Genomic DNA, 13,033 nt, shown 5'->3' with positions numbered 1-13,033 from the left:
TCCTGTCAAAAGTTAACCACTGGGATCTAATCAGGAGGAAATAGAAGACAAATATAAGTTGGGGAGAATCCTAACAAAATAACTGGTCTGTCCCTTCAAAAGAGTCAAGGTCACAGAGGTCAAAAAAAGACTGAGGAATTATCTAGATTGAAGAGGCTCCACCAGAGACACGAAGCAAAAAGGAAAGGATCCTATTGAAGAAATCCTATCAAGGATCCTATCAAGGATCCTATTGAAGAAATCAACAAAATTTGAATGGGATGTGTTTATTGGGTGGTAATATTATATTAATATCAGCATCCTAATTTTGATAATTATACTGTAATAATATAGGAGAGGATCCTTTTATTTTGGGAAACATGGAGGAGTCATGGGCATCATATCTACAACTTACTTTCAAATGATTCAGAGAATTAAAGAGAATGAGAATGGGAAAAAGCTGAAACAAATGGGGTAAAATGTTAAGATTTGGGGGAATCTGAGTGAAGGAGGCACTGTTTCTGCAGCTTTCAGAAAGCCTTAAATAATTTCATTTTTTGTAATATAATCTATTGTGCCTTAAATACTTTCAAATAAAAGTTTTAAAGAATCAATTACATAAGTTCAAATGAGACATATGAACTAGCAAAGTGTTAGAGGAGAAATTGAAACCTTAGAGTAGCTCAAGGCTCACTCTACTTGACTCTTAGGTCTTGAATTGTTGGTGCATCGATAGGGCCAGGTGAAAGGCAGCCTTCTGTGTCAGGAATCATTCGATTACAAAACAAGCAGAAGAGCTCTCAGCCAGGCTTCCTGAAGTCAAACTTGCATTAGGAAATGCACCGGGGGAGCCAAAGCAGCTGCTCACTGGAGCCTTTTTCACTCTCTGGCCACATGGCCACTCATCTCTGCTTTTCCCTGCATTTGCTTCATCCTTTTTCTCTCTCTGCACATGGGATTGCCATGCTTCTCTGTGGACATAGCAGAAAATGGCCCTATGTAGGCCTGCAAATTGTTGGGAGAGAACGTAATTGGCCCTGTTGAGTCAGGTACCCAGCCCTGGCTGGGTGAGCTGATGCAGGGAGGCGGGGGTGATGTAATCCTGCCCACTTGGCCTCAGGAGAATGTGGGAAGCAGATGTTTCAAGAAGAGGCACGAGCAGGCAGGCTGTGCCTATCTCAGCAAAAGAACAAATGAGCCAGAGTTGGATGAAAGGCCCAGCTTGATGAGTGAGAAGGTTGAAGACATCTGGTTCTACAGGATAGCTCAATATGTAAGTGCTAGAGCATGACCAGAGAATACGGAGCCCATCGAATCGTCAGGAATACCACAGCAACAAATGTATGCTGATGCAGGTGTGTTGAACTAGTGAGTCAAATACCAAATACTCAAATAGTGCTGCAGCTGTGAGTGACGTGAGTTTTCTAACATGGAAACTAGCTCTTGATGAAATTCTGAATAAAATGAAGTCCAATTTTTCCTTGATCTACATGGGAATTGTGTACTTGGAAAATTCACTGCATACTGAAAGCTTGCAAAAATATTTTGTGTTTAACACGAGAAAATGCAGTTAGGCTGTGGGTTTAGACAAACAGGCTTTTAACCTATGGGAATATCCTGCTGGACAATCTAAACTCTTGCAGGATGAAGGATAATTCTTTATTATGTGGGACTCCCATACACTGCAGCATGCCCAGCATCCCAGGCCCCTCTTTAATGGCAATAACCACCCTCCAAATTATTATGGCAAGCCCAAAGTGCCCCACATTCTTCCAGAGTGCTTCCCAAGGGAAGTGCTATCCCCATTAATGACCACTAGCTTAGAGACAAGTTCGCCTCTGCCAGGAGTGGTCAGTGGGTTACTTCTGCTTTATTGGAAGCTTTGTGTAAGTAAATCCCTTCCAACTCTAACATTCAACAAGCCCATGATTAAAGCTCATGAAGCCATCACTTGTTCCCCTTCTGGAATATAACAATTTTTTTTAACTCCTTTGATATTCAAGAAGATACTCAACTTTCTACCAATACTAACCAAGGCCATGTTATTGAGGACAGGACTCCTTTAGCTTCAGATAAGAAGCCACACACAAAAGAGGAATTTACTGTCTTAACTTGGAAATACAAGGGGGGAGCTGATTCCAGAACAACTGGCTCCCGGGATCTGGGTGAGGTCTTGAGTTCTCTCTCTCTCTCTATTCCTCTTTCTTTCTTCCTTCTTCTCCTCCCCTTCCTTTCCCTCCGTTTCTCCCTCTTTCTCTCCCTTTCTCTTTCTGTGTGCTGAGTCCAGTCTCTCCCCTGGTGATGGGCAGATGGCCGCTGTCCATTCACATTCTATCTGTTCTGTGAAAGGCCTCTGCTTCTCCCCTGCTCCAAACCATGCCCCACACTTCCAGAAGAGAACTACAACTGTAAAGTATTAACATTATGATTAGTTGTTTGTTTTTCTTATTTGTTGCTGTATCTGAGCAACCAGCATAGCATTGCTCATTTCAGTCACTTAAAAAATACTGAATGAATAGATGGATGAATGAATGAATGAATGAATGAATGAATTGTTCAGTTGGAACTAGAGATTGCCCACGTTTCAGTGCTGGTGTTTCTCTCTGAGACTTTCCTAGACACTTTGAAAACATGGGTAAAAGGCAGCAGTGGTTGCGTGTTCTCTAAGCAGGCATTAGACTGGCTTATGATGCAGAGATGTAGAAGCAGAACAGGAAAAACCCAGTGGGAAACATTCTCTTTACTCCAGATCTATCCATGGAGGTTTTCCATCTAGAATTACCCAAGTTCATCCCCTTCATACTTTGGTTCTGAGGATTCCTCAAAGGAGAATAAAATCAGCATTCAAGAAGTTGACTAATTGATTCAATTAGCATATAACTGAGGTCATTTCAACTCATTAGGCCACTTTAAAATTTCATTTTGGTTCCATGTATCTTTCTACATGTTGTTCTTTGTAGTGCACTAATAGAATTAGGCATTGCACTGAGTCATAGTAAAAGGACCCTTCTACATAATCACAGACTCCAAGGCCCATCTACACGGTATGAAGCACTTTGCCACACTTAAAAGTATGGCATTATGTATTGTTCTAAACATCTTCCAAGTAATAGGAGTCTTTATTTTTTCTTTATGTGAAATTAAAAAAAAAAAAAGTTAAGTCAGGTTGCATTTAAAATTGAAGCAGGACTGGGTGGGCCAGAAGGCTAGCGTTTAAAAAATGTGAACAACATCCTTAATATAGCTGTTTGTGACTAACCCAGTGGGTGTAACACCCAGGAGAAAACAATAAGCTCACTTATCGTGAATTTGAAAAGTTAGAGTTTAGAACTCAGTGCTATTTTTTGAACATAAAAATTATTCAAGGATCTACTCGTTTTGTTTAAGAAAAGATTACTGATGATGGAAAGCTAGGCATTTAAAGACTTTTAAAAGGAAAAAAAGTTTAATGAACAAATCTGAAAAATGCAATCTATGCCTCTATGCCCCTCTCCCAAATTTCATGTCTTTTAAAAATTGTATCATTTGCTAATGATCTTCCTTGGCTACAATTGCTATGGCAAATACAATGTGTATCTAACAGAATCAATTCCATGAACAACTTTTACCGTTGTAGCAAAACTGGTCTTGTAGTCAATCCATAAGCACACTTTGCAAGAATCACTAAAGCATAGCAATAGTTTAATCTATCAATCATCCAAATGCCAGGCAATTTCTAAGCACTTTGTCAACGGTACATATAACTCTCGCAGGACATCATTTGATAGGTATTTCTATTATCACCCCCATTTTATAGATGAGAAAACAAAAGACTTGGAGAAGCTAAATAACCACTCCAAAGTCACATTGCTAATCAGGGTTGGAGCTGGGATTGAAATTTGGACTGGCTGACTTCTATTCACAGTTCTGAGTTGCCTCTGTGTTGCCTCTTAGACCTATGCTGTGTATTTCACAAATACACATACTTCTGGGTGTATGTACAAAGTAGATTGTAGAACTGAGACAGATATTCAACTTAATGATTCCTCTTTTCAATGCAATTTAAAAAGCTACCTTTTTCAGTAACACTGAGTCTTACTCATGAATAAGATGGCTGAAAAGACAACATAAACCCAAAGATAAATTTGAGATATGATTTGCACAAGTATGTTGTATAGCCACACTCAGATGGAAATGACTCAAAAACTACTTACATGTTTGCCTCTTTGGGCTTCTGGATCCTGATTCTTCTAATCAGATAAGATTGACCTCAGCTGCAAAAGAAGGAGAACGAGAAGAAAGGAGATGTGAGAATGCCCGAACCCATACTAAATTAACTGTATTGTCCTATTTTCTGTTATTTCTGACATTGTGGCATCTGGGACCTTGCTGATCATGGAGGAACTGCCTCTCCCAGGGTTAGCTAATTCCTAGAGACCTCATATAACTCAGAATAGCTCCTACAACTTCAGAGCCTGCTCAAATTATTCAAACTAGCCAACCCTAAGCCTGCTTACCCTGCCTCATGAATGCCTTCCTGTGAAAACCACAATAAAGGTTTTTGCCCATGCTTTCCCTTGTTTCTTCTGCTTCTTGACCTACCTATATGGCAGGCCGTGGCTCTTGTTTCTAGGGATTTGTGAGTATCAAAAATTATTCCTTTATGTCAGTCATTCCTTTATGTCAGTCATTCCTGTGTGTCTAACCATACTTGATTAAAACAAATCCTGGGTACATTTTAAAACACATATCCTATACAGGTGTGCTGTTTCAAAGGGGCACATGCACCCCCAAGTTTATAGCAGCACTATCAACAATAGTTAAAGTATGGAAAGAGCACAAATGTTCATTGACTGATGAATGGATAAAGAAGCTGTCATGTGTGTGTGTGTGTGTGTGTGTGTGTGTGTATGCAGTCATGTATGTATGTGTGTGTATATATATATATATATATATATATATATATATATATACACATCAAAAGAATGAAATCTTGCCATTTGCAACTACATGGATGGAACTAGAGGGTATTATGCTAAGTGAAATTAGTCAGAGAAAGACAAATATATGACTTCACTCATATGAGGAATTTAAGATACAAAACAGATGAACATAAGGGAAGGGAAGCAAAAATAATATAAAAACAGGGAGGGGAACAAACATAAAAGACTCTTAAATACAGAGAACAAACAAAGGGTTGCTTGGGTGGGGGGGGGGGTTGTGGGAGGGAAGATGGGCTAAATGGGTAAGGGGCATGAAGGAATCTACTCCTGAAATCATTGTTGTATGGTATGCTAACTAACTTGGATGCAAATTAAAAAATTAATTAATTAATTAATTAGTTTAAAAAAATAAAACACATATCCTGAGAGTTAACATGTGTACAATTAATAGATGAACAGTGAAATATACTCCAGTGGGTTTCAAGGTTGGTTGTTTCTTTCATGGGCATTTATATAGTGCATCCAACGTGCTAGAACTACACTGTTAGGCACAGTTTGTGCTTCAGTAAGGATCCGGTACAATCACTGCCTCTCTGCTCAGCATTCCGATAAGTGGTTCAGAGACATCAAAATCTATTTAGATGAAAATGAAACCAGGTAGTTCACAAATGGACCATGTGGGTCATAATGGCCTTCTATCCAGCAGTAGCGAAGATACAGAGAACCTGGAATTATGTTCTCTGACTCTTACATGGCATCTTTGTAACGGAACAAGCTCATGAAAATTCAAGGCATTGTCAGTTATCTCATCCGAACAATTAGCAAATGTGCATTCAACTTGTTCATTAATTAGCTGCAATTGTATCTAAAAGCAAAATGTGACACAAAAGGAATAATCAAGATCTCCAAATTCCAACTTGGTACTAAGGACAAAGAAAGCTTCTTGTTCAGGATTTCTCAAATTGGGCATGACTTCTGTGTTTTAAAGTTAGTGGCCAACCCAAATCTTTATTCCTCTTCAACTTCATAGTTTCTGAGTTTGAAAATAAATATTATATTGAACTAAATATGATGGATATGATGAGATAAAGGCCATATTCACACAATGAAAATAATGAATGGCTCATGCAAATTGTGTCAGTGATTCGCGAATCTTTTCAGTGGAAGATTTATTATCAATGATTGAAAGAGAAAAAAGAAAGTCAGAATACTGGCTGGATTAGACATAGCCTTAATGTGCTCCTAAACACAGTGACTATGAACAACAATTTATCAGGATTTTATAGTCCCTATAAGGCAGACAGAATTTAACACATAAATGTGCCTCAAATTAACCAGTAGGTGTCACTGTTTAAATATATTGGCAACAGTCTTCCACAGAGTTCTGTGTTAAGCCCAAAAGGAAATAATCAGTTTTGAATAAGTTACAACTAGTTCAAACCAATAAAGAGAATGCTTACAAATCCATACCCTTAATTTATAACCCAAATTAAGTAATGACTTAATTTCTTATTATTAAAATAATTATTGGAAAATCAGTCTAGGCTTAGTGGTGGTAAACCTACAAATTGTTCAAATTTAAATTCAAAATCTTTTAAGAATTAAAAAAAAAGAGTCTAATATAACAAGGCTATGTTTCAAAGGAAAGTAAAGATTCTGCTACATTGTAAGACAGGATTTCAATTTTTAAGAGCTACTGATGTTCTCTGGCTCTATATGTGTAATTTTGAGTGAAAGAAAACATTACTTTTTTACATCTGTTGAAGAAGCTGGTGTATAATTGTATCTACCACCTAGGTACAATGAGTCTTGTATGATCTTGTCTGTCAAAGGAGATTGTGAATGTAAAAGTGTTTTTGAAAAATTGTAAAGTGGTCTTCCCATGCAAGGTAAGACTCCTTCCAACTTGCACAATGTAGTTCTTCTGTACCTCCCACAGTGGATGGCTTCAGAAAAGGGAAGACAACTGAGAGATGTGAAACACCTACTTTTGTGAGAAGGCAATATTATGAGAACAATATTAACTAACATTAGTAATATTATTAATAATACTTATGATTATTATAATTAATAAGCCATTATTATAGTTAATTCAGCCTTACAACTACCCAGTGGGGGTAAATATTATCTTCCCAATTTTGAATGAGAAAAGGGAGACTAGTACCCTAAGAAAATTGGCAAACCTGTCTTACCCCAAAGCCCCGATTCTTTCTACTGAGTCACCACACGATTTGAACTTTTATAAATCGGATCGCATTCTCAATGTTTGCTGCATTAAATCAAAATTCAGTTAGTGGGGCGCCTGGGTGGCTCAGGTGGTTACGTGTCTGATGATTTCGGCTCAGTCCATGATCTCACGTTTCATGAGATTGAGCCCCGAGTCCGGCTCTGTGCTCAGCGCGGAGCCTGCTTGGGATTCTCTTTCTCCCTTTCCCACAGCTCCTCCCCACCCCCTCAAAATAAATAAATAAATAAACATTAAAACAAAACTTTAAATTCAGTTAGAGAATCCTGCTAATCAGAGAAAACCAGTGATAAAACATTTTGTAGAGAAGAAAATAGTAAAGCAAAAGATTCCATCTAAATTGGCATGTGAAGATTATGGCTAAGTAGGCCATACAACTCATCAGTAGAAAACTTGTGCAGTGCGCTAGGATCTATCTGATAGATTCTCTTGTTTCTAGACCAGCAGTCTTTCAACATCCTTTCATCCATCTTTGTGGCATCTCAGAGTAATCTGGCAGAATATCAGCAGTCTCATAGAAGAATATTCACGAGTTTTCTACCATCTCAGCTAATGCACAGTAACTGGTTAATACAAACTAGAAGCCTGATCTACAATATAGTTTTAAAGAAACAAAGTAAACTCCACACTGCTTTTTGCCTATTCTTGCCAGTAGTGTTCTATATCTGTGCTTGAACATCGTAATACAAGCACTTAAATAAGCACAGGTCCTTATGTTCAGGCTGGAAAAGTTTCAAATCAATACAGTTTATCTCTTGCTTGTCCTTTATGGTGGAAGAAAGAGGTAGACTGAGTTCAGCTGACCTGGCTATTGCCTGAATTAAATAATTTTCACCCAAAAATATTTCCTTCCAATTCAATATGCCCCCCTCTCCCAAACCTATATAGATGGACGAAGAGTTTCCATGTTGATAGAGATACTTCCAAAGGCAACACTAATCGGTTGCTTCTTGTTTCGAATCCTTCAGTGAACTGCAGAGACCATACTTAGCAGGGTTTCAAGATGGCTTACCCCATCTGCACCTCTCTCCTTCCCCTCCCAGAGCCCTACTTCTCTTCCTTCAGTTCCCAACTAAAGCTGACTCTTCTGGTAAAGAGTTAGGGCTTCCCACACTGCTCCTTTAGCATCTCGGACATAATTCATGTTTTCTCATTATAAGCATGATTCATTAAAATCTCTCTCACTAACTGAGCTCCTTGAGACAGATGCTGAGTTATTTATCTGCACATCCCAGGTGTCTAACAGTGACTGGTTTATAGCCAGTTCTCAGATGCTGGCAGGATGCTCATTTCTAAACTACTTAGACACTCTTTTCCTCTTTCCTTCCCTTCTTGAACAATTCAATCTAAAGCTGTTGATAGGCTCAAGCAAGGTAAATTTTACTTTGGCAGGTGGCAAGTTTAGGGAATTACAAATATGGATAGAAAAACTAAAACAAAATCTGTAATGTTGCATCAGAATTGGAGGTATTAGTATAAACTCCTGGCTGTAAATAGACAAATATAGATGTGTATACACACATACTTCCTAATTCTGTCCACTCAGAGGGCCTGGGAACAGTAACACATCAAAACAATGAGCTTGTCTAGCACTAAGATCTTGGTTTCTAATGACTTTTCTCCTGGGAAAAGGGAATCAGGGATCTTTTGAAAAGGGCTGACTCTGGGGCTGGGTCACAGAAAATAGAAGGTAAGCATGGGATATCTTGGACCAGGAAGGATGCAAGTGCTAAAGAATGATGCAGACATGTTAAAGGTCAGCTCCGATGGATTTCCACTGGCCAAATCTGGGACACTGATCATTGAACAAATATAGAATGGATTGCAACCATTTATTAAAATAGTATGCACCATAAGTGCATACTTACATTACTTATGATTCCAGAAATAACTGAATCAAATGGAAAGTTTGATGAGTAAGAGGATATTTTTATAGCTTCAAAACATTTCCCCCAAATATATATTAATTACAAAGGGGGAAAGAGTGAATTTATAGTGGTGAAAGTTGGCAGAGAGGCTTAATCAAGTGAATTCAGTTCAGTTAACAGGACACATCAAAATCACTCCCCCCCTGATGGGAGTGTGAACACCGCATCACTTCCGCCATACTCTTGCTACAGAAGCACAACCTGAATCTAATCCGACAAACCCAAGCTGACAAAGGGACATTCTCCACAGTGATTGGCCTGTCATCTTCACAAGTGTCAAGATCATGGCAGTCGGGAGACACTGAGAAATTGTTACAGATTCAAGAAGCCTAAGGGGGTGTGACAAGTAAATTCAGTACATTACTCTGAACAGGAGAATTTACTATACACGCCAACTGTTGACTGAAAGAGGTTCAGGGACTAGATGTAGTAAATTATCAATATTAATTTCCTTATTTTAATGGTTGTATTGGAGCATCTAGTCGGTATCTTACTAACCAATGATTTTTTTTTTTTAAGTGTTCTTTGCACTGTAGTTGCAACTTTTTCCTCTAGGTTTTAGATTACTTTAATCTAATTTACTTCAAATCTAGGTTTGAGATTATTTTAAAAAGTCTTGAAAAAAAAAAAAAAAGGAAGGAAGAAAACAACGAGACCATGCCATTGGTATTTTAAAATTCTAAGGCGGATGCAAGCTAGAGTCCATTTTAGAGCTGGGGTGCCCACTGTCTCCGCCTTCAAGGAGCTAATGGAAGAGTTGTGCGCACACAATTCATTTTGGCGAAACGGAAAAAGGTGGTTTAGCCTTGACTTTTCGGCGGAGGGGGCTAACGGTGCTCTCCCATCGGAGGCGCTGGCCCCGCCCGGCCGGCCCCGGCTCCGCAGCGGGGAAGCGGGGCCCGCTCCGCAGCCGAGTCCCGAACCCGCCTCGGCCCCGCGAGCCTCTGACGCCGCGCAGCCCCGGCCGGGGAGACGCCCTCCGGCCCCCGCCCGCGCTCCCGCCCAGCCCCCGCCCACCCCGCGCGCGAAGTCGTCTTCCGCCCGCGGGAAGCGACGCCGAGCGTTATGCGAGTCGGAGGGAGGTGGGAGAAGGGTGCGTCTCTCCCAGCCAGAAGACAGAATTCTTGGGCCCCAGGCGTGGTGTGCTCAGTGAAATGTATACTTTAAACAGAAATAAAATTTTTAAGTTAAAAAAACCGTAAAAGCAAACATCTACCAGGAGTGGGGTTCGAACCCACGCGGACATTGTCCATTGGATCTTAAGTCCAACGCCTTAACCACTCGGCCATCCTGGTACAGGCGAACGGTCTGCATTTCACTCTTCCTACAAGCCGTATTCCACCGTCCTCGAACCCTCCCGGAAGAGTTTCTGAGGAGACTTTGCCGCTGTTTTCCCGGTTTTCCCACCCCGAGCTGGAGCGACCTCCCCGCCAGGGCCTCGGTTTCCCGCCGCCGCAGCTCACTGTTGCCCCCGGCCCGGCGCGGCAGGGAAGGCAACTGCATCCGAGTTCGGCGCGCTGGCGGCGGGGACGCTCGGCTGGTAGCTCCGAGCAGGACTCGGGCCCAGCCAGTGGTGCTTTCGGTTTCGAGGTGCGCGGGCGCGGGAAACAAACACACTAGTAAACTTCTGGTTTCCCAGGAGCACATTTTGGAGGCGCGGGGGCCTGGCGGGGCAGGGACGGAGCCCACAGGGTGGGGTTTCGTTCGTTTTATTCCAAAGTGAATAAACTTCAAGGAATGAGTTGCACGGGCAGCAGCAGAGTTCTCGGACCCCTGTGCTTGTGGGCCGCGTTTCTTCTTAACAAGTCACACAGGAAGGAAGTTTTGTAGAAATTTGTGTCTGTACCACAGGCGGGGAGTGTGGCACAAGCGGCCCTCCCCGCTGGCTGCCGGCACCACGGCCGCTGCGCCTCTGAGGGCCCTCCCTCTGTTCCCACGACCCACCCGTGCGCTTGGAAGTTTGCGTTCTCTTCACTGTTCACTGCTCTCCCTTCGTTCTGTGCACAGGAGATTCGGCTTGTCCTCTCACTTCCTTTACCAGGACGGCCATTGCATTCCCCGAGCCACCCCAGGACCTCGAAACTACCACAGAGCCACGGCTCGGGAGCCTGGGAACCGAGGACCGTCTGGCAGCCACGCCCTTGCTCCTGCAGTGCAGGCAGCTGTCTTTGCCCGAGAACTCCTATCAGCCTGGAGACTGCGCAGACTCACCTGTGTGGGACCTCACCGACTGGCTCTTCACCGGCTAGGTCACATTGTGAGAAACGCATTGTCCTGCTACCTCCTGGAATTCCCGTGAGCCCCCCGGGGACATTGCCGTGACCTGGGGAGGCTCTCCCCCAGCCTCTGAGTCCCAGTCGAGAACCCTGACTGCCCCTGAGAGGCCCTGAGGGTAACGACTGGTGGAACTGCCCCCTCCGCACTTTGCCACATAACCCTTGGCATTGCTCTAAGCTCTTTACATATATTATCTAGTTTGATTTAAAACAAAAAACAAAAACAACTCTATATGGCAAGCGTTTGTATCACCATTTTCAAGTTGAGAGGCCCAGTTACAAACTCACTCCAATGGAAGAGGCCTCCTAGACTTACAGCCTGCACCTCAAGGGCATTACAGAGCTTTCTTACCACCAATCTAGCCATCAAATCCTCCACGATCTTCTGGAACATGGCAGTATACTATCTGAATGATGTTTTCATTCAACCCCAGACTTAGCCTCCCAATGACCTCTAGTATAAAACCATTCTGAACTGTTTTCATTACAGGGTACCCCTCAGCAGTGCCTCTTCTGCAGCCTCAAGACTGTATTAAATTTCTGTGGCCACTGTTTAAGGATGGGCCTGGAACACAAGTTAGTCTAGTCAGAGTTACAGATCACTCAGAGCTATTGGAGAAGAGAAAATTTCAGTCTGCGGTGGGACACACGGTAGGTATTTTTCCAAAGAGGACCACGACAGTACCTCCCATCCCACGTGTTATTTTATCTTCCTCCACTGTGATTTTGACACCCGTACCATCAATACACGGAGTCTGTGTTCTTCCTCGCTAAATCAGGGAAGCCTTGTGTCTGTGGCAGACAGATGCTATGTGACTTCTGAGGTCATTCACCTTGTTCTCTTACGATGCTTGCTCTGGGAACCCAGCCACCATACTGTGACAAAGCCCAAGTAGCCACATGTAGTTTTTCCAGCCAACAGCCCCAACCAACGGTCAATATTAATTGCTGCAAATAGAAGCGAGCGAGCCTTCAGTTGATTCCAGCACCTAACCATCAAGTGACCTTGCCATTGAATCTTCCCAGCTAAGCACTGAGATCGTGGAGCAGGAACAAGCTATCCCTACTGTATCCTTTCCCAATTTCTGACTCACAAAATCTATGGGCAGAATAAAAATGTTACTGTTTAAGTGTGGGTTTTTTTTCTTTTAATGAATAGTTAATAGTTAATAATTAATAGTTAATAAAAATAGTTAATAGTTAATAAATAGTTAATAAAAAGCCTGAGACTAATAAACTGGAATACTGTTATCAAGCACTAGGAGCACTACACAGAGATAGGCTGTCTGGGAATAAAGCCAACACAAGAAAGCAGAATCCCGAGATGAGGAGCCCAAGGTGTGAGTCCATCATTGAAGTCCTTTCCTACCCCCTTACTGGAAACTAGATTCTGGGCTGTGCTGCCCCTTTGCCAAATTGACATCCTACATGGGGCTCTCTGGGTAGAGGACAAGTTCCAGTCCCCAAATCCTAGCCACAAGGGAGGTTAAGAAGGAAAGTTCTAGCTTCTACCTTAGGAAGCAAGTCTTAAAATGGAGGAAATTCCCCAAACATGAGAAGGGTGTTCAAAAGATGCTGGCATCTGCAAGGCATGACAAATACCCACTTGAGCGTTGGAACAAAATGTGAAAAGCACTGTGCAGTGATGTCTGTAATAACTGAATATTAGAGAGCAAGTGACAA

At 41.9% G+C, this 13,033-nt stretch overlaps 2 protein-coding genes across 2 annotated transcripts in view; one reads left to right on the top strand and one right to left on the bottom strand.

Annotated features, from left to right (window-relative positions):
* Window positions 1–10,388, bottom strand: part of UTRN (utrophin) — a 569,571-nt gene extending 559,183 nt beyond the window's left edge. The window contains exons 1-2 of the mRNA XM_078447413.2: window positions 10,291–10,388; window positions 4,173–4,232 (exon numbers count right to left, since the gene is read on the bottom strand). The gene's annotated coding sequence lies outside the window, so the exon portion shown is untranslated. The remainder of the gene's footprint in view (window positions 1–4,172; window positions 4,233–10,290) is intronic.
* On the top strand, window positions 9,763–12,480 carry LOC145715515 (uncharacterized). The gene is made up of 3 exons (XM_081795800.1): window positions 9,763–10,156; window positions 10,262–10,664; window positions 11,082–12,480. Exons 1-3 carry the CDS (start codon window positions 9,763–9,765, stop codon window positions 11,371–11,373), a joined length of 1,089 nt encoding a protein of 362 aa, XP_081651926.1. The 3' UTR covers window positions 11,374–12,480.
* The last annotated feature ends 553 nt before the right edge of the window (window positions 12,481–13,033 follow it).

This window comes from Panthera onca, chromosome B2 (assembly GCF_046562875.1).
Source record: "Panthera onca isolate mPanOnc1 chromosome B2, mPanOnc1 haplotype 2, whole genome shotgun sequence".
NCBI classification, from domain to species: domain Eukaryota; kingdom Metazoa; phylum Chordata; class Mammalia; order Carnivora; family Felidae; genus Panthera; species Panthera onca.
Note: the sequence above shows the minus strand (reverse complement) of the source record. Positions and strands in the feature narration are given on the sequence as shown.